General features: G+C 41.2%; 1 protein-coding gene across 3 annotated transcripts in view; it reads left to right on the forward strand.

Annotated features, from left to right (window-relative positions):
* The first annotated feature begins 9,344 nt into the window (after positions 1–9,344).
* Positions 9,345–26,408, forward strand: part of pard3ba (par-3 family cell polarity regulator beta a) — a 118,788-nt gene continuing 101,724 nt past the window's right edge. For all 3 annotated transcript variants that reach the window (XM_068309518.1, XM_068309516.1, XM_068309519.1), the window contains exons 1-2: positions 9,345–9,758; positions 17,636–17,737. In XM_068309518.1, coding sequence (XP_068165619.1) covers positions 9,639–9,758; positions 17,636–17,737 — 222 coding nt within the window. In that variant the 5' untranslated portion in view covers positions 9,345–9,638. The remainder of the gene's footprint in view (positions 9,759–17,635; positions 17,738–26,408) is intronic.

Raw genomic sequence — 26,408 nt, forward strand, 5'->3', positions numbered from 1 at the left:
TTGTGGCCCCAAGAGGATGAATCCTAACGGAAAAGTCAACCAAATGCATGCAACGCTAATGGTAATGCAAATGCGCTACACAAGGTATCACATTTGCTTCTTGCTGTCCTTTTTGCATCCTGGTTCTTTTCAGCGACCTGAAACTTTTTACATGTTTGCCTTAGATGTTTTATTTGTTAAAGTTTTCATGGCTGCATTATTTTTTCTGAGATGATCACTTTTGTGAAACCATGAAAAAGTAATCCAGAATCTGCATCTGGACATGGATTCACATCAAAACGCGATTATCTTTCCCTTGGCCCAAGATCTACCAAAAAACTTTTTCAGTCAACCAGTTCCAGCTGCTAAAAACAGAGATAACAAATCATTTACTTAGCAGTTCCTATTTGCATACATGTATACATGCATAATAATGACTTTGAATGTGTCTTTTAAATGCCAGGAGATATTCTTCAGCATGCAACAGTTGAGATATACGATGGAGTTTTTGCTTGACATGCACTCAGATAAAAGATATTTTTGACTTTAACCTCAACTCCAGCTGCTCTCTAAATTAAAACTAGAGATTCCTCTTCTCCATCTGCCCGACCACAATGATGCAACCCAAATGTCTGAGTCACACCACGGCCCCTCAAACGTTCCAGGCTATATTTTTTTTCTCTCTCTGACTGATCGCTGACAGGTTGGGAAATGAGGCTGGAAAATGATCTGAGGAAGAGCTGAATTTCTTCCTCTGTCTCAAAATCCTTCTATGGCCTCTTTTGAACTTTCCTGCACACATCCAGCCACTTCAAAGCGGCGGCGGACGGCGCGTTACATCAGGGCGCCGGTGTTCGCTGACGTTCTGCTTACACGAGTGGCTGCAGAGAGGAATGTCCTCTAATCTCAACCCTGCAGAGAGAAGCTTTCATGTGAGGCCCGACGTTTTCTCTCTCTGGTTGGACTGAAAAAGTCTGAACAGGGATTCCAAAATGTGAGCGTCACCCACCTTTTCTTGGCTTAAGGATCCTTACAGAGGGGTCTGCAGAGGTTCATCTAACTCCAGCAGAGATGTTTTGGGATATTTTTATGTGATCATAGGTTGTACTTCTAGCTCAAGCTTGTTTTATTCAGGGTTTCACATGAACTTGGTATATTTTTTAAAAACTATTTGCCAAAACATGGTGATATTCTCAACACTGTCACGTTTCAAATGGTTTTAAATGTAATTGCACCCACCATAGGTCTGCACAAAGGATGAATGGTATTAAATAGATAGAAAGAAGGGATCAATATGACCTATTTCTACTATTATGCGACTTAAAGTGTACTTTGAGTGAAGTTCTCTTTTAAATCAATGCCACCATGTGTAAAAGGCCGCAACAGACAAATCTGACAACCTCTCACCTATAATCAGCTAATTGTTCCCAGAAAGAGAAAAAATCTTCTTATGCCAGTGAATGGGAGCCAAGCAGCCTCAAAATTACTATCATTCCCTACCTCTCCTCTAGAAAAGCTCTTTTTGATATTGACTGGATTCAAAGAGGCGTCCCAGCATAATTAAGTGAATTATGGTTTCCAGAGTTGTATACTTGGTTGAGAAACTTTGCAGTATGGATTTGTCTCTAATTACAAAGCAGCGCTGGACAGAAATAGCTCCTTCTTTTCATCCTCGACCTCTGTGTAGTCTGTATGAAGCAGCTGTAAGCCTGGCATTAACCCTGCTATCGACCTGAAGGCAGAGAGAGAAAGAGAGAAACGCAAGTTTATTTCAGTGCTCTGGCTGCTATGCTCAATTTATATTTATAGTATTCCTTGGGAAAGGGTAGTTTGGATTTAGTGAGATGAGAAAATGGAGACACAAGATTGTACATTGTCAAATTAACGGGAATACACGGTTTAGGATTAGAGGAAAGAGTCACAAGGTAACTTGACCTTGATTCTGGTAAAAGATTTCTAATATTAGATTAAAAGGAATGAAAGGTTCTTATTTTTATTAAATTCAAATAAGGTAATATTTAGAATGATTGAGAAAAAAATGAAACAGAAAAGTTTTTTTTTTTTTCAATTTTAATACCTGAAATTAGATTTATTCTAATTCCTTGACAGTAGGTAATTTTACAAAAATAAAATAAAATAATAATAATGAAGACCAAAGAGAGAATCCTCTGTAAATAAGTGTAGGTTTTAAGTAGCCTGCGAGGCAAAAATCAGGCAAGGACATGCTGAATGCATGGTACCACTTTTTTTAAAACTTAAATTTAAGTGCAGGGTGAAAAGTAATCCAACTAACATAAAAAAAATGTCCTCAAATGTGACTGCAGGTTCTTCAAAAAGGTTGAAGAACAGATGTTTTGCAGGATTTATTGATAATTGTCTGTAGATATTAAACAAAACTGATACTTTATTAAGCTCAAAATAACATTTTAATTGAATCTATATACTCATTTTGGATTTACTTTCACTCCATTAAAGGTTCACAGCATTTCAGTCTCTTTGGTATTAATCTGGAAAATGAAGCAGCCTATGCGAACCCCTCAAAAATAGGACAATCAACTTGCATGGTCGCCATAGAAACACCTCCCCTAAATCAAATGGAGCAGCTAGACCACGGAGCCTCTATCGGGTGGTGTCTGTCAAATGCACACAGTGATTACCTGCGCCCTCGTCCCTTTGTATCACAGGCAATCACAGTCTATTCACCGAGTGCAGAAAGTAGAGCCCCTTTTTTTCTCTCCGTGAAAGTGATCGAGCCTGAATTGTGAAAGAAACTCAGCATGACGCTGTCCCTGTGACAAGTTCAGACCGCTTTCTCCTCCTCCTGCCTCCTCCTCGTCATTGATCGGGGCTCCTTTCACCACACCGAGCGCCTCACTGCAGGAATCAGGTCAAGACTGGTCAAGTGAATGGCTCCCTCTGTCTCGCAATCACTGTAGCGAGTCTGCTCTGTAATGATGGGAGAGATCACCAAAGTCTTCGCTTGCGGAGGAAGATTCAAATGAAGGGCGATTAGGTTAAATAGACTTTCATCCATACAGCACGGCCTGAGGTACATGGAGGAAATCTCTGCTCCCTGATCCTTCATCTCTTCCTCAAAAGCAGTGCAAAAGTTCCAGCAACGTGTTTAACAGGTGATGGAGGTCAATCTTTATTTCTCAGACGCTGAGACCAGTTCTCCAGTCACCGAAACTGGCCGAGCTGCATGATGGGAATGTCCTATCGATGCTCAAATCCAGCCTATTCTCCGAACCGATCCTGCATGCAAATCAAAGTCGGATCAATCCGGGATTGTCTGATGGACTAATTATGCAGTAATTGTTCTGGTCTAGACCACTGATCCATTGTACGAGAGCGGGTCTTTGTGTCTTTCTAAAGCTGATTGTGGATGATAATTGGGTTTTTTGATTGGCACAGGGGCAATTTTGATCTCTCTTTTTGTCTCTGCCCTGCACATATACGAAGAACCCCCCCTCCACACACACACATACACACACACACACCCACCCTCTATTCATCTGCCACAGACAGACGCAACCAGCGAGCCTAACTGTAAGCTGCCATTGAAACCTTTAAACAGGTTAGCCCGGGTTAAGTGATGAAGCAGGACTGCTATGCATTTGCAATTAGTGCATTTGCATAATTTAATTGCGTCTATTTGGTCAATGGGTTACATTAGTGGTCCCGTCTCCGACAGCGCATGCAGGGCATAGATGTGATAATGGCGCCTTGGTGCAGGAGCACCAATGGACGTAACGGAGACTCAGCCTTCAAAATATGCTTATTACCCAGAATGCACACAAGTTGACATCAGGCAGAAGAACTCAACCGCGTCCTTTCCAGAGAAGATAATAGTAATAATGAGGTGGTGTGTTTATGATTAAGTCTCTCTGACCTTTGACCTAAGAGGTCTCCAGCAATCTCTTTGTAGTAAAACAGTCTGTTTGCTCCTGTCTCCAATAAACATTGTGTAAGTTCCCCTACCTTACTTCTTCTGTCACTTTTCAATTCAAAGTGTACTTTGTAGTAGTGCCTGCAAAAGTAGAAACACAAATAGCCCAAAAGAACATTTCCTTTGTCTATGAATGAGTCATTTGTTAAAAGAAGCATTAATAGTAATTTATATGCACAAGAGCATGTATAGAGGTTTTTGAACATTTGAATACCTTGTCCTTAGGGTTTAGTTAGGTTTAGGTGTAAAATGTGTTTGTCTAGGGTTTGGTAAAGATAAGTAAAATACATTGATTTCAGCCCAAATGGGTTTACTGCCCCAGAAATGGCTTCAAATAGTCCCCTTTGGTGCTCAAATGACCTGGTTTTATTGGTTTGTGAAGTAAGCAGCAGTTCCTCTCTGCAGCTGTCTCACCTTTGTGTCACACCTATCTGACTTCCCCCTCATTCCTTCTCCTGAAGATAAATGAACCTACAACTTGGTGGTAACAGATAGGACTGTAGTGCAAAATTAACTTCCAATTTTGTTCTTATTACTAGATTGTATCAAATCACATCAATAAGCACAAAACTAAAGTTAAAGCAACAGGATGCTGGTCAGATTGAAAAACACATGGCTTTTAGAGCTACAGACAAACAGACAGGGGCTACTTTGTGTCGGTTAATCCGTCTACATGTACCCCCACCCCTCTGAAAGTCTCCCCACATCCCCACCTTCACCTTTACCAACCTTTTCACCGTCGTTTGCTTTTGTCGCATACGTAGCCCCACAAATGTCCAAATCAATGTTTAGCAGTCTCTTGCTGCCATTAGGAGGAAAATAGGGTAGTTGCCATGGTTTCAAGGCAGCAGATTTCTAAAAAAGATCTCCTGCAAAGCCGAAGACTGACACGGTTTAATGAACTTAAATTAAAGCAACTTTTGTCTCACTGTAGATTTTAATTATCCTGCGATTGTCTCTGATAGGAGGAACAAGGAGGATGGAAAACAGACAGCGAACAAGAGAGGGGGTGAGAGAAGGGGTGGAAAACAGGGTTTATGTGCCAGAGCGCTAATTTGATCCATTAAGAGACGTGTGTGTGTGTGAGAGAGTGTGTGATGTGCTTCCCACCTGGTGAATATAAAGTCTTCTTGTCACCCATCAAGGAGCCTGGTGCAAAGGGCGAGAGTCTTGTCTTGTTGAACTCCATGCTTGAGCTGAGGAAAATCTAATTAGTTTAATTAGGCGTGTGCAACAGTCAAATATGGAATGACTTCTCCTCTGTGGCTTCATGGCGGAAAGAAGTGAGAAAATTTTCCTCTTTAAAAAAAGTGTGAAAATAAGTGCAAACGCATTGCTGCGCTCGTCTAATCAGCGTCTTCCCTCTGACGGTGGATTTATTCCCTCCTTACTTGTCCTACGATCTTCACAGTGCCGATGAAACAACAACTCAGTGCTGGCTTCTTTCCAATGGCGCCGCTCCAGAAGTAAATGATTAATGGAAGACCTTATTCATGTTTGCATGACAAGAAATGATCAGGCAGCCTTGGGCACCTCAGTAACGGCTGACCTGGAATATTTGTTCAAAGATGGAAAGGAGGAGCCAAATGATCTTAGCATGACAAAAAAGATTGCCCTCCGCAAAATATGTTCAGAAACTCTGGATCAACAACATAAATGAGATTAATTTATTTCCATCAAGCTTTGTAGCATATAAATGGGACAAGAATTAAAACTTCCTTCCATTCAAATTACCATTAAAATCTGTTTTTGTCCCACCAGTGGTGGGACTTTCTAAAAGATTTATGGAAGTCAGTTCAGTAGGATCTCCATAATTACGGAAAAATTTTTAATTTAAGGACAATTAAAGTTACTTACAAGCAAGTTTGATCATGTAACAAGCAAACAAACAAAGTGGCAGGTGTAAAACAACATTTTTCGGTTGAAGGGAATAAATCCAAGATGTTTGTTAGCATCATCTAAACTTATGATGTAGTTCATAATAAGATAATTTACTTTATAATTACATCATATGCCAAATAAAAGACATGTAAGATAAAGTGCAGTAGGATCTATATGGGAATTTACACACCAGCTGAAAAACTCTCGATCCCTAGGAACAAACTGACGTTATTCAATGTTGTAAGGGTATTTTTTAAAGAGTCAAACAGGTTCTTTCTGACGCGGTGAACAGCAGGACGCTCCAGACGGGTCAAACACTCAGATAATCAGGACTCGGCCCAGCGCTGAGTCTCAATCTTGTTCTGTGACTTCTGCCAGTGGGGGTTAACAGCAAAAGCTGAGAGTATCCGGGATCACTTGTCCAATATGTAAGGGGTGAAAGACCAGAAAATGTCACAGAGGGTGAGAACAGGGGAGATTATACTGGACTGAATCACACTGTGTGCGCCTGCCGGTATTATCTGTAAAAATTTGACAAGTTGCCGTGGTGGAATTAGAATTGGACTTGGAATTAGACTCGAGGAATTAGACTTTTCTCTTCACAAAGACTAGAAGTCCTAAGAGTATAATAGGCCTCAAAGTACAGTATATATCGGTGTGCTGTGGATCACGACGTCTCCAGTTCTGCTATGAATAACTATGATTATTTCAGACAATAATTTGGGCAACTTTTTCAACACTCGAAATTCACAGGCGAGCATCTTCAGCTATTCGATTTGAGCTTTTCAGCAGACACACACAAAGAGAAATGCAATTTTGCAGCATTAATATGATACCTGAAGTCTGAAATGAAATCCTCACGCTGAATGAAAGACGCATTTTATGCTTGTGAACGCCGTCTCCTCCATTTCTGTGCCCACTCAGAGAGCCGGGGCCGGTTTTTATGAGTAATCCTCGCTACTGATTCAGGGTCTGTAATTGTAAGCAGCGCAGCAGGAAGTGAAGTAAGTCTCAGCTATTGACCAGATTCAGTCTCACACTGAGCTAAAACACAGGGGTGGTGGCACTGCCGCTGAGAACATGTCAATTTTGCTCTTTAGAAAAGGGGCACTGCTTGAAGATTGAAAGCAAATCAACACAACTATCGACCCAGAAAACCCAGCCCTGTAAATTGCACTCAGAGACGAACAAAACAACAACAACGAAAAAAAAAAGCTCCATCTCTGGGTTTTTATTGATGCCCAAGACTTTGTAAGAGCGTTTTTGCTCAAACATCACTGTAAGCTTGAGCTTTTTAAAATCTAATGGACAACAGCGGGGAAAAAAACCCCCCCCAACAACAAAACAACTGAAATTAAAAAAAAAGCTGCTTTTGCATCACCTATGGCTGAACGCTACAGGTGAAGGTGTGGTTAAGTTCATGCAGCTTTATTCAAAGAGGAAGTGACATCATAAAGTCAACGAATGACAGCGGCAGTGTTATGCAAACACTGCAGTCAGGTATTGTTGCCAAACTTGTCTGCTGTCAGGTTTGACAACAGCTTTTTCTTCTTTACGTGGGAATATAACATCTATCTGTGGCTGCCTGTGTTGAGTTACAACACAACATTTCTGGCTGCTGACATCTTATCATTCTGATCTTTTTGCATGTTGCAGTGCGCAGACATATTGAGGCCTCCGTCACGCAGCCTATTGATTTCCCGACATAAATGGGAACGGTGTGGAAAGGCAGGAGCCACCTTGAACAAACACAAAAAACTTCTCTGTGCAGATAACATGAGCAGCAATTTGAAAAATGTAGTTGGAAAAGCTAGCTGGAATGTTAGCATGTTAGGAATGATTTAATGTTTTCTTCACCAGTAAGAGGCGAAACTGTCCTGCAGATGATCTGTATGAGTCTGTATAAATGGAATACAATAAAAAAAAATACAATAAAATACAGAAAATATTTTTCTCTTCATGTGCTTATCCAAAAAGAACCATAAAGTTGGCCTGATCTGAAGTGAAACTGATGAAATGAAGCAAGTTCAAACATTCATGTGAGTGTTCTCAAGCAAAAATCTTTCAACGACAGCGATCGAGCGAGCATTTTCACCACAGACGCCTGTGCCCAACGCATTTCAATGAATGACAGACCGAATGAATATGAGCCAGAAGCAGCTCGTCATCATCGGATGAAGAAGAATTCCAAAAAAACAGGATGGATGTGGATTTGTGTGCCAGAGAACACTCAAATGTCGTTATCACTTATTTTCCAAGCGCACAGGGTTTTTTAGCGATGCTTTATGGAAACATATGTTCCCCCTGCAGCCAGGTTCACAACTGATGAGTCAGCAGGAGACATTATCACACTGTGGGGAGTGGGGTGGGGGCATAACCAACATCATACACTCATAGTGGCTCTTTAAACAGGGTGTTAGACCAGGTATGAAATGATGCTCTCTCCTAACAACGTGGGATTATGGATGAAGGACATTTTCTCTGTTGCATTTACTAATTAGGGATCATCTCTTCCTTTCACTCTTTTCATCTCTCTATTTGCGTTCTGTCCTCACACCCTGTCCCCCCATCCTCACCTTGTTTACTGAGGATGAGAGGACCGAGATGAAATTACTGTCAGCCCCTTCATTGTTCCGTCCCGCACATTTCAGATGAATTACAGCTGTGTTGAAAATAATTGCTCGTCCTGATTATGAATCCATCTGCTATGGTGGCTTTCTCATTTGGAGGGGGTGGGGGGTGGGGGGTCCCAAGAGTGATACCAAACAATGCACAGGAATAAGGCATGGGAGGATGTCAGTGGCCATTAATATCCATAAAGGCAATTTCACAACACACCTAATGACATAAAATGACAGACCAGACAGTAAATGTGAGGTAATTAGTGTGTGTGCTGTGTGTGTGTGTGTGTGTGTGTGTGTGTGTGCGTGGAGGCTAATATAGTTCTTTGAAAATACATGGGGAAAGTCAATCCAACAGCCGCTCCATCTGTCTTGTAAAATAATGTGACTCCACAATATTGGAATATTAAATAGAGAATTTTGTAAATAAAGTTTAAAAAAAAACAAAAAACATGAGAGATTTCTTACATGATTGTATCACTATCTTTAGGTCGTGTTTGTAAAAATACGCATCATGAAACACGTAATATTTGTGAATTGTTACTCTTAATAAGATTCAAATTTAAATTGATATACAGTATTTATGCTGTGAAAAAATTAAACTGTGGACTCTTATTGACACATTGTGTTTATTCGTTTTAAAAGTGCAGGAATGTAATTTCTCTGTTTGGATTCTGTCTATTTTCCTATCTTTGTAAGTTTTGTGCTTTTCTATCCATTTTATCTACGCTCTTATTAAGCTGATTTTTTAATACGGATTTAAGCTAAATCTTAAAATCTGTCTGCCTAAACCCTAAATATTCTCATCATTCCAGACGGAGACGCTGAAGTCACAAAGAAGTCACACCTCGGTGGGAATGTAATTTCCTGGAGTTCCTAAACGGCTGTGATTTCTTCCGGGTTCCTGGGTGAGTTTGTTTTGTTTGGTTGTGTCGGCCGACAGCTCAACATGATAGAAACTCACCGTCTGCGGGTGCACTGACTCTTCTTCTGTCATTTATCTCATACCTTCGATAAAAACGGGATGTCACCGTAACTTTTCAAAGCGGACCGGCGACTTCCCCCTGAATTTCATCCTGACCTGAGACACCTGTTGCTCCGGTTTCGACGGACAGGTGCAACTTGGCTCACTCCCGTCTCGAGAGAACCGAAACTTGGACTAATTTCTTAATTTTTACACAAAAAAACCCATCACAATTACAGCCGTAATGAAGGTTACGGTGAATTTCGCGGACACAGCAGTGGTGGTTCCTTGCAAAGATGAGTGGACCGTGCGGGACTTAATCGAGCAGGCTACGCGGAGGTATCGCAGGATTTTGGAGCAACAGGTAAAATACTCTAAACTTACCTCAATACGGTTATAAAGTCAAGCCAACATGAAATGTGGTGTCATTCCACTCATTCTTCACATTTTGTCGCCGCTTGTGAAAACAACTTGGCAGAGGTACGTGTCACGTGACAGTGTTGGGTCTGATGACGTATGTAGCATTAGCAGTAACAAGTTAGCTTGGATAAAACCGTAATGAAATTGTTTTTTTTGTTTTTTTTTTCAATGATATAATTGTCTTGTCTTTATTGTTGAGTAAGGTGAGTTGAAATTGGCGTAGTAAACGTTTACATATCAAACATGAACAAATGTCTTCATACGTAGATATCTTGTTAAGTTTATTTGTTGCTAGCTTACTGCAAGAAACCAATGCAGAGACTGACAATAAATATTTGAATTATAAAAAAAATTTACATGTTTTTTTTAAATTAAATACATAATATAGACGTCCCCATTTACTAAATGACTTATGCACCCTAAACATTTAAAAGTTAACCTCAGGGTTTCACTTTATTATTGTGGTATAGCTGATGTTTTTGTAAATTTAACGTTTTGCCTCCAAAGACCAGAATGCAATGCAGCCTGAACTCATTTTCAGTCATGCTGCTTTCATGCATGTCGCATGGTAGAGTTCAATGAATGGGTGTATTTATAATAGTCATTCTATTTATTGTTGTATGAGATGTCTTTACTATTCATATATTATTATAACCTGCAGAATAAGTTGTTTCACAAAGACATCTATAATAATCTAAAGCTCTGTATGATATTAACTTACAATTGACATGACCAGTAATCAGGGCATCCTTATTCTTTTAGGATAAAATCCTGAAATTGGTATTATTAGCATAATTAACATTAATTCCGATGACAAGATAGTTGAAGCAATATTTTAGCAGTTTTAAGTAATGTATGGGATAATCTTTACAGGAAATTGTGCAGTTGCACAATGATGATGATGCCATATCAATAGCCATTCATGTTCTGATCAACAAATCTCAAGAAAACCAGTGCTGTAATATTAATTATCACAGCCATTTTAGAAAAACTGTACATCTGGCAACTCCAATTAATATATGGAACACGAGCATTTTACATACGATAGTGAATAAGTTGTTAAATCAGTTTGAAGTAGTATTTCAAATGCTACACCATGCATCACAATGGAAGTCAACACCAATTTGACTAAAAGTTGGGTACTGCAGGGTGTTTCCGTGGTAAGAAACCATTCCAACTATGCTTTGGATCATTTTATCCAAGTCAAAGATGATACTTTCCAAATTTCCAAAGTGTCTTGAATGTGAAATGAACCACCAGCTTTCTGCTCCCTGATGTTGCAATCACTGAAACATAAATCATTCTGCTGAACTGACCTTTTATTAATCAGCAGCTTTGTACGTGCACACTGTTGTATCGTGATAGGGTGCTGATGCAAGTCTTGTCTACCTGCACAATAGCTTCCTCTTTAAGCCTTGGTATCTCAGCAGGCAGGTGGAAGTTCACTGTCTGACGCCGTCAATGCGGTCGCAGTTGGGGATGTGTGCAGCGGACAGGAGGCTTTGTCCGGATGATTAGGGTTTATTGGTGACAGGCTCTGGTTTTATCAGTTGACTGGTTCCTCCTCAGTCCCCTCCATACCCCCTTTCCCTCAGTGAGACAAGAAGCTGGCCCGTGGAGATGGTAGAGGCCATGCATGCTTTCTGGGCGACTTGATGGATTGCTTTCACTCAGAGACGGCGTGCACACAAACATCTAGAAGGCTGCACACACAAATCTAGAGCTCATCTTGGTGGATGTGCCCTGGGCTGTCACATCTCTAGTTTCCTGACAGCCACAGCCATGCCCGCTCTGCCCAGCAGTCCCTGTTGAATTTAAGCATGACACACCGCGGTGCACAAGCTGAAGCAGGATAAATGCGAGTGTGTGATTAGAATGAACCGGGCCCCTGATTGCTTTTCACGGGGCGTTTTAATTAGGAGCTGTTGCCAGACGCTGAGTCAGCAGTCTGTTACCTTCTTTTAATTGAGGTAGATAATCATGAGGACAGTTCAGGTCCATATAGCTTCCAAACCGAGAAGACTGGATCGGCTGCGCTGGCTGCTCCTGTCAGCAGAAACCACTTAGGGTCCACATTAACCACACATGTCTCTGCTCTCTAGCCTCGATGCTGACAGCAGGAACAGTGTCAAAAGCCCAGTTTCATCACTAGCGGTGTGTGTGTTTGTGTGCACTGGTTCTAACCATATGCAGGGTAGACAGCACGCTGCACAGTCTGCCTGTGCATTGCAGTAATGGCGTCAGCAACACCTCATGAATTGTCATTTTATTTCCATGTGATCTCAACCGTGACTCCTTTCGTGATTTGCAGCTTTGTAACCAAAAAAAAGATTCTGAATTATTGCACAGACAAAAATGACTGCTCATTATAAATCAAAAAAATGAGGATTGATTACATCATTATGTTAACAAAGAATTTTAATATGCACCTTCCTTACAATATTTGATCACTGCTATTGTAGCCCGTGATTTGAAAAAGGGGTAAAAAGTGTGTAGCGTGTCAACATTTACTGTGTCATACAAGAAGGTATATTGAACTAATTTTTTGATTAAATCTATAATGACTGCCATCTGTTGTCATATAATTATATACTTAAATTCAATTTGCTCTGTCTTTTTTCCTAATCCGAAAATATCCCACTGCAGGTAGACTCATTGTTTGATTTTGTGCAGAAACACTTAGAAAGTGGTTCACAGTTTATACTAACATTAAAACACAGTAATAAATTCCTGAATGATTAATTTCATCAGAATCATTGATTGTCACCCCAGAGGTAACTGGATTTGAACATTTAAGTTAGAACATGTATTCTCTCCATTGTCTGTCACATGGGATCCATTGGGTTGGGAGTCTCCTAAAAAAATATCATGTTAGTGCTGACCAATCAGCCAGCATCCACCAGGTAGCTGTGTTTGATTTGATGTATAGCCAAAAAACAGAACCATTCATCATAGATTTCCAAGTTGTAGATGCAGGATGCTGGATTCAAGTCCTGGGCTGCAGGAGCCAATAGTTCAGACAACAGCTGACTGACCTCTGTCTCTTTCTTTGATGGCTGTATTAGTCTGGGGCTCCTCCTGAGAACATTCTGTCTACATGCTGGTCTCTCTGGTTGAACAGACAGCTACTGTTTCTGAGTAGAGTCCGTTCAAACAGGCTCAGTTCAGATTACAGCCCCTATACTAACGGGACGCATAACAGCACGCTAAATGAACCCAATGCACTCCATCTCAAGTAGACCTCACTCCTCTTTAAAACATAAATGTTTTATAAAGTAGTAGTTGAGTTTGTTTTTGTCAAAAAACAAATAGTCAGTTTGACCCTCAGAAAATGTTAAAATGAGAAATACCAGTTTGTTTCATTCAAAAACATTGTAAAAAAAGATGGAATTGTGAGCACAATTATAAAAAAATTAAAAATGGAAATCTATAACAAAAAATAAATGTTTTTGTTAATTATGTAAATGACAAGAATATTGGCTGATATGTTACCTCATTGTCTTTGGATTGTCAAATGTAAATTTCAGTCTCGAGGACAAACAGACTGGACTAACTGCTCCCATAAAAAAAATATTTTTTTTCTAAATTAATATTTCTGTTAAATATAACTGTTGATAAAAGTGGATCTGAATCAATTGTTGGTTAAACTAATGACAAGACAGCAGACAAAAAACTTCATATTCAGTTTAATGGAAGTTATGTTCTGTATTTGCTTCCATGTTGCAGGAGTTTTTTTGAATTCAAGAATCTGCATGAACAGTCGTAGAAGCAATGCCACTCTGATCCACAATACAGCCCCGTCAAGAGGGGCTCTGAACCCTCCGTATAAAATAACACTGTCACCATGGATTTTTCTGAGTTTTACTGTATATATTGTAAAAAAACTTCATAGAATGTGTGTTTCTAAGCAGTCATGTCCATGAAAAATACATTTAAGCCCTTCCAGCTTCCACCCTGTCTGCTGCTATGCCTGACTAGATCTCACTTTACTCATAGTAGCACAAGGCTTTAATGGCATGCAGACTGGTAGTCTACTAGTCAGTGCACCGAGTTCAAGAGATATGTTGAATTCTCAATCATTCAAAATGTAAGACATGAACATCTTAAATCAAGTCTGTCACTTGCATCCAGGGATGAGCTGCATGAGAACAAGTTCCTCATCGTTTTCTTTCAAAGAGCAAAATTATACAGTAAGTATCAATTAATGAAAGGACTAATAATTATTTGTAATGAAGATTTGTCAACAGACATGTATAATTGTGTGTTAATAAAATCAGTGGTGAAGATTCAGGTGATTGCTGAGGGTTTTAATGACACTACAACACTCATTTGCTGAACACACAAGAATGTAGTTTTATAATTGCAAATTTCTTGATAACTTTAATGTGAACCCTCGTGAACAACAAAGAAATGTAACTCTGAAGGATTTGGCCACAAATTTCTCATTATGTTGGTCTCCATTGTGTTATCAACTATCCTACCCTTTACAACACATCTACCCTGCAATCTCTCCCCTGTTTCAGCTTTACTTTACACCCCACAGAAAACAGATTTGAAAGAAAAGTTTTTCTTGTCAAAATTCTCCTTTTTAAACATTTGAGTCCAGACTTCCCCACTAGTGGCTCACTGACAGATCAGATTGTTGTGTCCCTGTGGGCTTTACTGCTCCATTCACAAGTTGTATTGTGTTTTCAGTTGACTGTACACCGAGGCGAAGTTATCTCATCTCTGCTGTCATCTTCCTTCATTGAGAAAACTCATTTGTCCTTTCTCCGTCCTCTCGGTTTCACCGATAGATCCAACTCAGAGACGGTTTCTTATCGACATGTTAATTAAAGATTTTTTTTGGTCACGGTTAAATCAACGCAATCCTCCTGCAGCTGTGTAATTACACTTTTTTTCTCAGGATCTAAGTGTGAAACACTGCCACTAGTGCAGCACCGTTGAATTTAGCTCTACTAATTGCCCCAACGCTTCACTGTTCTCCAGTGATGTCATGTTTGCTCGCCAGAGAGGGAGAATAAATATTACTTGCAATGGCAGGAGGGGCTTAATGGTGTAATTTGATGGGAATTTACACTTCTAGCATTTAGGGTGATTCTACTCTGCAGACTGACTGACTCTCCTCTCCTTTTGTTTTTTTCTGTCATGGGAAGAGTGCATGGTACAAAGGGGAATTACCAGGGATTGACACTGAGGGACTTCACAAGAGTTTTACTATAGATTACCTTCCCTCTGAAGTGTCATCCGCTGATCCCTTTTATCACCAGGGAGAAACAGAGTAAAGTGTTTTCTCAGGTCTCGACAGTTCTAGCTCGGTAGACAGAAGCATGCTGTAAGGTGTGCCTAGGTGCTGACAAAACCTTAGTTGTGTGTATCTGGAGTCGCATGATGTCATTGCCAAAACAGTCAAACACCTGCCTTCGTGCCTTCATTTGTTGCTGTCCTACACACTTTCTGACACCCAACCAGTTTGAATGAAACATAGAAGAATGCTGACTGTTGTTCAGGTTGGGCCGGTTCCTCAGGAGTAAATGCTTTGCATACTCTGGCATAAAGTGCATACTCCAACGTGGCATCAAACGTTTCAGTCCATTTCAATTCAGTTTTATTCAAAGAGCATCAAAGAGATCAAAAGTTATCTCCAAACACTTCAAGAGAAGCAAGTCTAGAGCTTCCTTCAGCACAGAATCATCTCTTTGAGCACCATTGCTTGTTTGCTGGGCCTGATCAGCTCTGTGACAGCAGATGACGTGCCACAAAAAACACAGCAGTGTTGTTTTAATCTTGTTGATCAAATTTATATGCTTTATGAGATCTCTGTAGATCACACAGGTTTGTGAGAGAGGTGAAGCATGGAAGAGCAATAGCACTGACGTTAAGAAACTTTGGCAGCAGTCTGTGAAGGTATGCATTGTATGTGGGTCGAAAGTCACTTCAGCGCAATTTTATTGAGTTATCACTTAGGCATGTAAAAAGACCAAAGTCACTAATCTTCCTTGAATCTTCCTGGCCACATTTTACTTTACAGTCTTGGTTAAGACCATGAAAACCACCGAATGCTCTTTGAAAGTTAGAAAGGACCTTGATTTCCATTCCCAGTGTCTTTAATTACAGTAGTACTTCAAGCTGCTCGACAAGCGAGTCTTTGAGATGTGAGCCGTCGCCCTATCCATATTTTTGTTTGACATATGAACAAAAATTTGAGATATGAGCTATGCTTTGGGACACCACCGCCTGTTGGCAGATGGATAGAACGTCAGCTGAGACCGAATCTAGTTCTGTCCCATGTGTTGGTGGATTGATGTAACATCAACCTTTGCGAAGGAGATGCGGACTATGATTTCTGTGTTTCTTGTCATACTTTATCATTTTTTAGGTAACTTATATATAATTAATTATGTATAGATAAAGTTTGTATTTTTTTGGTTGATACATTTTTTTTCTTCTCATAATTTTGAGGGTTTGGGGCTTTTTTTACAAGGCTGGAATGGATTAAAATGATTTTAGTGATTTTAAATGGGGAAAATTTATTTGAGTTACAAGTTTGACTTGAGAGCTCAATCATGGAATGGATTAAACTCGTATCTCAAGGTGCTACTGTAGACTGAATCTCATTTTGATGATCCATCTTAACACATGTTGCTGTTATCTGGACCTATGCTCTCTGTATGTTAGTTGTGCAGTACACCTCCCCAGCTCTGTATTCAGGGTGTTTGTGAAGAACAAGAGATGCCGGTTTTTATTCCCGTGATTGAAATCCCAGGCTCTCTCAACCATTTATTTTAAGAGAATGGTCTTGGCCCATTGTGAAAGGAAGACACCCTCTTTTTTTGTGGCCTGTAATTCACATTCGGATGCAGCGGAGCAAAAACGAGCCCATTCACACCGGGGCTCAGTGATACAGCACCAGCCACTTGCTGGGTCTCAGCCAAACTCATTCCAGCCTCCCAGGCTTATAGCCTGTAGCTGTTAATTTAGCCGCTAATGTAGTCTTGTGTTGCTCTTGACAGATTGCTTATTGGTATGGGCAGGTCCTAATGGGCCATTTTCTACTGCACACACTGTCAGAAACGATAAGGCTCGTCAAAGATTTCTTATTTCAGTCCAAAAATTACTTTTAATAGAAATCGCGGGGGAAAAAATAGCAAAAATGATTAAACAGTGCTAATTTAACCCATCTACTCCATTGAAAGAACATTGTTCCATTGTGTAGTCATAATTTAAATTGTCCGCAGTTGCTTTGTCTCTTGGAGATCTCCATCTCAACAATAGACTTTGTGTAAACTGGGTCACAAAAAGGGGAAGATGCTATTGTTTTTGCACATCTGTTAATTTTGCCGTGTAAATAGCTTAAATTTAGGATTGCAGCTTTCTCAAATCTCATTTGTCTTTGCTGATGGATGTAGCTCCAGCCGGCGGGTAGTTCCTGGTCAGTGGGACTTGTTTCCTCTGACCTACATCTTCATGGTGACAGCTAAACCAGCAGTGAATGTGAACCCCAACAGAGCAGCCAAACTGGAAATGCTCCTATCCTCCCCCTTATCCCACATTTGCACTCTGTTGTGCAAACTCTATGCACCTGTCGTTGCACATGTAGGTCATTTGTTTCTACTGTACCTGCCAAAAAAACAGGAAGACCTGCTGTTTTGTGTGGTGCACAAATGTAGTGTTTCCTCACGGACTGAAAGCTGATTGGTTGGTTGAACTGTTCTATCACCATCGCAGTTGCCCATCTTGAAAACGTGCAGGATTCCTGACAGAGTGGGAGTATGAATGAGTTCTGTTTGGTAAAGTTGTACCTGGTGTCTTTGTGTGCAGCACGGGGAGAGCGATGTCCGGACCCACCACCTGGAGTACACGGAGGGAGGAATCCTGGACAAGGACGATCTGCTGAGTGATCTGGTAGAAGACAGAGACCGGGTAAGCATCGGTGGGATTAATGGGATTGATGGATTTTAGTTCAAGCCTCATTCTTTTTTTTTCCCATGTAGGCTCATACTGTTTGTCATATCATTGTTCTCATCCATCTTCCAGCACATTGTCAGGCAAACATGACAGACATCAGTCAGATTAAGAAAAATGAGCTGTGATATGGATTGCATGCTAGCTCTTACCTGGTATGAGGTGCAGTGATTCCTCGTCATGCTTGTGTCTCGTAGCGGATTTATTTTGGCTCTTTGTAAAGTCTCCAGCTTGGCAGGTTGACAGGATGCCCAATAAACATGGTATTTGTAAATGGTAATCTTGGTTAGCCTGTCTTTGCATGTTAGGTGTGTTAGCTAAATATGTGAGGTGACACAATTCTTTTCTCTGCTGTGGTTTGGAGGAAGAAAGCAAAATGATTGGATTATGTTACATTTCTACTCGTTCCATGCTCAGTGCTTGGTAAGGATGTGAACATGTCTCCTTCTGTCTCCCTCCTGTGCTTCTGAAAGCGAAGGAGTAGCAGCGGTGGCTGTGTGATTTAGCTGTCATGTTCACTTTTGCTGAGACTGATGAAAAAAATACTATTTCAGGTTTTTTTTTTTTTTTTGAGCCTCCTGCGGAGGGAAGTTCTTTCAAACGACAGTGATATAACTTCAGATCTGGAAGTTTGACTTGTAATGTTTTTCATGCAGACACATACTGGGGCCCATTTCAATGAAAAGCAAGTTTTCTCTTGCTAATTTCCCATCTTGCATTTCTACAATGTCCCAATAAACTACCCATAATACATATTCATAAGCCCCGGGCCCAAATGAGCTATGAATTATCAACACATAGTCAGCAAGAAAGGGAAATGAAATGGAAATGGAATATTCAGCTCAAAAAGTACCAAACACTAACGTGTGTGTGTGTGTGTGTGTGTGTGTGTGTGTGTGTGTGTGTGTGTGTGTGTGTAACTGCAAGTTTGACAAAATACTCTTCACGAAAAGGGGACACAACTAAATAATAGATTACTCCATGAGAACTGAAAGTTTTTGCAATCACAGAGAACAGAGTCTTCATTTCGGAGGATGATGGATTTCTAATCATAGGATCCACATCTTATTTCTGTATAAGAAGGCGAGTCAGAGATTTTAATGACTCATTTTCCAACCTAAACCTGCTTCCTCTCAGTATTTCCTACCAATGATGAAGTGTCGCGGATCAAATCCCACTTCAGCATTTGATCAGATTCCTCAGCTAACAAGTTACCCTGACGTCGGCGCTCTCGGCTGCGGAGTTTTTTGCACAGGAACCGTCTTATTTACCTCCGTTTCTTTACTGTCTCAGCTTTCACCCACTTCTCCAGAAGCCCTCCCCACTTTCATCTCACTCCTCATTTTATCCCTTTGTTTTTGCTGTTGATGAAAAGATAGCAGACAGAATAGGACGAGCGCACGTGAGCTTCATAACACGCCAGTCATCCGACTTATCTGCGGGCCTCCAAACGGCGTCGGCTCTCGTAGATTAATGAGCTGTGCCTGGCATTCTTGATTAGCCTGACTTCCTTTTGTTTGTCGATGTTTTTATTACCTCGCCGTTGCCGAGATTCTATCTTTAGTGCTTTTCTTTTTTGTTCCATTATTGTGGCCGGTGCTGTTTCACCATCAATCATACAGGAGTGGTCCCATTGTGAGGGCCCTCCACTGCACAGCGTGGGCCCTGTGTTAGCCGTGGATGCTAATGAGAGATAATGGCTAGCTATTTGTATGCCTAGTGGTTAGCGTAGCTGCAAGTCTAGACCTCTTTATCTGGGCCAGCCCCCGACCATTAGTCACACACACACACACACACACACACACACACACACACACACACACACACACACACACACACACTCGCACTCGCACACATGTGCTATATGTGTTGCCTGTGCCGAACCACAGGCAGGCGTGTAGTGTAGCATGTTAGCATTAGCGTGCATGGATGGAGCGCCACTGGTGGTTGATGACTGTGGAGATCAGGGGTAGGCTGTGATTTGATTACATTCTGCCCCCTGCATTTGTGACATACATAGACACACACACACACACACACACACACACACAATAACTTTCATTCATTAGCATCACGTATCAAGAAGCTGGCCGAAGGCCTCCTCATGAATATTAATGCTAATCTGATGAATGTGGGGAAGGTCGTGGGGTTTTGGCTCAGATGTGACCATAGACACACAACACACTCACAAAAGAGCTCAGCATTCAGACGACTGCAGGTCATTGTTCAGTCAATTTGAGTCCATGAAGCGCTCCTCTTCATTGACCCTTCACTCTAAAGAGTTGTAGGTTTTTCGGTTGGAGTCACTGACCTGACAGACACCCCACCGCCCAGTTCACGGATAGGAGACATTAGCATAAACAAAAGCACGGGATGGTTAGCCTGTGTTAGCCCATCTCTGTGCACACAACTTTTTTTCATTGGTAATGGAGAAACTTCAGGATTTCTTGATTTGCCAGGCTTTAGCAGACATTTCCATCTCTCTACTTTCTAAATCATATCTCATCTCTCCTTCACTTTCCCATGTCTGCGCTCTTGTTCTTTAAGAAAAAAACATCACTTATAAAAAAGATGGAGGGCTTTACCTGTGCACATCCACCCATTTACCACCACCAGAACTGTCATTCTGTCCTGTTGTCAGTCCTTTGAAGGACTCCATTAGCAGCAGCCATTCAGGCAGGCAGGCTGCCATTAAAACACAAGCTCTACAGCAGCTTTCAGTCTGTGAGCCCTGCCGTGTATAAATGTATGTCATGTAAATGACCGAGGAGCTTTCGTTAAACAGACTATTTGTTTCTGGATGCTGCTGCCTGTGAGAGACATGAGAAAGTCCTCTGATCGTCGCTGCCCTTCAGCCACACACAAGCTCAAATCTGAATGTTCAACATGTGTGAGGGTCGTCCCCTGTCACACCAATCTCCCGCAGAATGGGAATTAAACTCGGGGAGCATAACATCTCCTCATAAGTGGACTGTCACTCCTCATTCCATGTGCACAGACACACATACATACACATACACACAGCACTCCACACAAATTCATGGTTTGGAGGGTAAAAGATGCATATCAAACCCAACCTTCCATTCCATGCAGCCAAATGAAAAATCTAATTTCATGGGAAATTTAATGGAAAAAAAAGACTGATTTTTTTCCATCTCTCTTTAATTAGCCCTTTTTAATCACTGCGCCCACAAGGCGTCCATGAACCTCCTGTGCAGTTGGCGGCAGCAGGAATGTAAATGGTAAGGGCGCTTTTCCCAGCTGATCTACCTCCGAAATGTCAATGCTTGATTATGAGGCAGTTTCTCGTCATCCATCTTTTCCGCCTTTGTCGCAGAGGAGGATGCAGCGCTGGAGAAATGAGTCAGTCACATGGAGATATGAGACGATATTTAAAGCAGGTCTCTGGTGGAGAACATCTTTTACTCTTAAGTTCAACGATGCTGACTTTTAATTTGATACCACGTGAAAAAAACTCTCAAAAACTTTCACGTTTAATTAAAATGAACAAATGTGCATGAAAGTGCACTATGTCTTACGTACAGGTTTAATAATGCCTTATAATGGTAAATCTGTGAACCCCTGATGAAAGACTGTCATGAACTTTTGCATTTAATCTAATAATTAAGAATGAACAGTTTCTTTGAGAATTGTAGCCTGATCACAAAACATGTTCATGTGTGGCAATGTTTTCACACCACAATAGTTATTTTCTTCAAGTCAGTTAACTGAATGCATTTAAAGTACAGCCTGATCTGACTTACACAACACATTTTACGGATATTTTTGTAATAAGGATTCTCCAGATCTGCTTGATAAACAAAATTCACACAACATAACATTACGACTACAGTTTGCAAAGAAAAAAAGGGTTCACTATAATGTTTAGTACCCAAAACCTTGTCAAGCACTGAAAGCTGGCATCAATACACAAACACACATTTTTCTTTAATTATTCTCTCAGTAGAAACATCCTGTTTCAGTGTGCACGTTCCATTTATCTGCTGTCGCAATTATGAATTATTTTTGTGGGGAAAAGTGGGATAAAACAAAACACAGTACTTTTCAAAGCAAAGCATCAAATCATCAATACAATTATACAAATAACATGAATACAATAGACAGGAGAGTTTCGTGAAGTCCAGCCCTGAGCTTAGCTCCTCAAATACCCAACAAAATGAACTAAATGCCAAGTAGATTTTGTTTCCACCAGTTCCAGGAGAACTGTCAGGTGATTTTCCTGAAGTCATTTATTACATGTCAGATGTCGGCCCCTCTAACAGGCGACAAGAAGGCATTACTTAAAACGTGCTAACAGGCTGGAGAAAAACTTTAGTGAATGGGACATGATTGCAAAGTGCAGACGTGCTGATTAGCCTCCATGACACCTCGCTGCCTCACCTCCATTCGCTGTCATTTGACTGGCATCTGAATAGTGGAATAACTCTGCACACTGTCTGAATGGCCGATGATGAGCGGGAGAATGAGGTTCAAGTGCGCTGATTAGAAAATTCCCAGCAGAAGCCTGGCAATATATGTGAACGGCACATTTTTACTCATAAGAAAATGACAGTAAAGGAAAGAGACACGAGATGATTGAAGTTTTGATTAAATGATTAAAGTTTTGAACCAGGATTGTGTTTTATCCTCTGGAAGTTTGTTGTACAGCAAAATGTTTCTCATCAGCGGAGCATAGAGGCGGCACAGAGAATGAATTTTTCTTTTTTTTTTTGTATTTGAACAAGAAATTCAGAACCTGTAGTTTATTTGTACGTAATTAAATTTGTTTTGCTATAATTGTAACTTTTCCCGCCTCTTGGAACCATTGTGTGACACACTGCAATTTACAGTTGTGTGTTCTTCCTCTGAGACTGTAATTAAACCTGAACACACCAGCAATGACATATTTAATCCTAAAGGCATGGCGTGTAGCATGGCTGACTCTTCTTGTTGTTCTTGATCTTCTTATTCCTTTTGTTCTTCTTTTGGTTCTTCTTGATATTATCCTTATTTTTTTTGCTCTTTTTGTTCTTCTACTCCTCGTACTCCTTTTCCTGCTCCTGCTCCTCCTCCTTCTTTGTTTCTAATAGGCCAATAATAAAAATTTAGGGATGATCTCTTCAAGTGTCTGACAAATTTAAATATTAATTATTAAGTACAGTAATTAATTAATCTGAAAGTTCCTGTCGCTGTCAAATTCTGGAAGCCCCGAATGTGTTGAGGATTCTAGATCTATTGGACTGAAAGAAAACAACACAGGGAATAAGTGTTTAAGACGCTCACTTTACCTCAGAGTAATTGATCTGCTGGTCATAGATGTGTTTTTATTCCAACTTTCATTCAAGAGCAGACATGTCGCCCAGCCAGGTGGAAGGAGGAGGCGTCCCTGTTGTTTGTTATGGTTGTTCGTCCACACTTTGTCTTTATTATGCTCCTTTAATATATTCAGATACCCAGTAAACATACAGTATATTGAATGAAGGTAGATTATCTCCGTGTCAGGCTGCAGATCCGATCAGCCTGAATATTTTGCCCGGTGGGATTCAGTCACTTGAGCTGATTTGATCATATCTCATCAGCCGCGACCTTGATTTGAACACCCCCCACCCATCCGAACGCCATGACAGCTCTTCATCTGATTATATTTAATTAACAATACCCCTTACACACACACTCTCTCTCACACACGCGCACACACACAAACACACACGCACCAAACCCTGTTTGATTGTAATTACGATGAAGCAACTCAAGAAAGGCTTAAGGATAAAGAGCTCTTGCTGTGCCTGTATGCTTTTCATTTAACGGCAAGCATGTCGAGTTTTCTCATAAAGTTGCACTTTGGAATTTTAATTCCTTCAGATAATCCATCGCTCTACCTTTTTGACTTTGAATGATGGCACCTCTCCAAAGCGATTTGTCAGTTCAGTGAAGCAACGGAGTGCAATTCATTGAGGATCTGGGCCCATTTTTCTGTTTTCTTTGCGTGGTTGCGTGTGACTTATAACCGTGAGGTCATCACAACCCTTAGATCTCGTTTTCTGGTGCTTCTGCCTCTTCTAATCACGGAGACGGTGCTGCCCCTTGTGTCACCACTGCACCACCCATCAGCTCCTAATGGAGCGAGACGGTCAGGCTGTAACCTGACCCGTCCATGTCTGCTGTGGTTCTGCAGCGGGGTCCTGAGGGGAGGCCATACGGGTGCCTGTGCCACTTTTCTAATGATGCTCAACCAGTACATTATTAGCATTGTAGAGGAAGATGAGGGATGAAGTTGAGGAAGAAGCTACTTTGTCTTGGTTGATGCCAAAACTGCAAGAAAGTGAAGCATTAGCTTCAGTCCTCGTTTCCCTTCAGCTTTAGCAGCGGTTGGCGGCCTGTAGAAGAGCTAATCACAACCAGTAATTATCTGTTGTAGATCAACCAGTTCGCCACAAATCTCCTCTCTGACCCGACCACTGTCACGCCATCTGTTTTTCTACATGTTACCTCACGCTGGTGCATGCTGGGATCTTTTCCTGAGGGTTTGAGGAGGTAAGTTGTTAGCCCCCACTCATGTAACTGCTAACAAGTCAAGCACCAAGTGATACCACATCTGGGCCTGTTGGTTTGCGTGCACAAACACACACTCTTTGTTGTTGTTCGTATTTCCTGCCTCTCATCTTCATCTCTTCTCTGATTGATCCAACGAACGGAGCTCAGCGGCGAGCTAATGCTAATCCATTCATTAGCAAGCATGCTTTTGACATGTAAGGGTCATAGGGAACATACATGTTGTTGACGGGAAGAACAATGTGCAGGTGAGGCTTGCTTTTCCTCTACAACACCTCCAGGCCTGATCTCCATGGCAACAGCGAGTAATTAATGCCAGTTTTTATATTTATAACATATACAGTATCAGCTGGAAGAGCTGTGGTGGAAACCAGGATGTTAACACTTGAAGATGTAATCCATGATGAAGAGTAGGAAGAGGCATATTATGGATCACTATTACAGAGGAATTAACTGATAATTAAAGCACATGTTTCCCCATTAAGAAGCAAAAATTACTTTTAAAAAGAGGACTGTTAAGAAGACAGAGAAAACGTTTGGAATGAAAGTCTAATGTCAAGGGAGGGCAGATGGAAAGAGGAGAAGAAAGAGGAGGGAGGGGAATTCTGCAAGGGAAAGAGCCACAGGTGAGAGGGCGCCAGCCTCGCAGCTCCGAGGTAATCACTCCTTCTATTTCTCTGTCAGACTCCACCAGGGATGGAGGAGGAAGAGGAGGAGGAGGGAGGTTGGAGGGGAGCAGCTGGCCTCACGATGGCCACAGGGAAAAGAAATCTGATTATTAGTCTCCGGCTCTGACTTTTGAGGACCAGAGCTGGAACATGTGTGATTTCACTCTGCATCCGTGTGTGTGTGTGTTTGCCAGTGTTTATGCACACTCACAACGAAGAGGTTATGACTTTTTATGCACCAAGGGAGTACGTGTGTGTGTGTGTGTGTGTGTCATCCATGTGTGTGGTGTTCGCAAACGCCAGACATCACCAGTGTAACCACCACCAATGTGTTTGCTCTGCAGGAATGATGAACGAGCCGGTTTCATATTTGTGCTGCTGGCCTGAGAAATATGAGGCTCCCCTGTCACCCACTTCCCCCGCTCCTTCCCTGCTCTCCCCTCCTCCTCCTCATTCTCCTCCCCCTCCTCTCCCTCTCGGCCTCTGGGGCATGTGTGATTTATGAAGAGTTTACCCTCTCCCTTTATGAGTGTGCATAAATAATAATGTGACTTGTCACCGTGCTGCAATACCTCAACTAGTGGCTGGCTTGTGCAGGTCTGTGTGTGTTTTAGTGTGTGTGGACACACACACACGAAAGAGAGAATGATAACTTTACCTTTTTGGCAGTGAGTCAGAGCAGCACAGGCCAGGGAGTTATATTTATATATTTAAATGTTGAATTACCCTAATTATTCTTATTTTATTGTTTTCTTGCAAAGTACTTTCATTTTCTCACCTCGCTTTCCTTTTGAGCTCTTATCCCAGCACTCACACCGACACACACACACACACACACACATTCACACAGGGACACATACTTTTTGTCTCTTTGTTAACTTATTTTGCCAGCAGGTTGTTTTGTTAAGTTGTCATTTTGGATTTTTTGGACGCGCAGTTCCATCTTCACAGCATCTGGCAATCCGCTGCTGGTGGAGGCTTAATGCTGATGAGATTGTCTGTCAAAACAATGGAAGCCATTGCAGGAATTTATGCTCAAACTAGACGCACTTACGAGCTTAAAATAGTCGCACATGTTTGCCTGCATTAAAGAGGAGTTACATCATGACCATCTTGTTCACAGGAAGGTGTGGGTGGTGTCATTCTCAGGCCGATAAGCTCTTAATTATGCAGGTGGTGTTCTCCGAAACCTTTGCCCAGCTTTTAGCTCATTTTATGTGTGTGTGTGTGTGTGTGTGTGTGTGTGTGTGTGTGTGTGTGTGTGTGTTAGTGTGATTTTCTATGGCAATAGTAGGACCATCATCCAATTTAGGCTTTTAGTGTTAATCTCATAATAAAATCAGAGAGAAGTTTTTATTTTGTTTCATTACAACATTTCAGTTATGCAGAATTTTACTTTGCATATTGTC

Source organism: Antennarius striatus, chromosome 24 (assembly GCF_040054535.1).
Source record: "Antennarius striatus isolate MH-2024 chromosome 24, ASM4005453v1, whole genome shotgun sequence".
NCBI lineage: Eukaryota > Metazoa > Chordata > Actinopteri > Lophiiformes > Antennariidae > Antennarius > Antennarius striatus.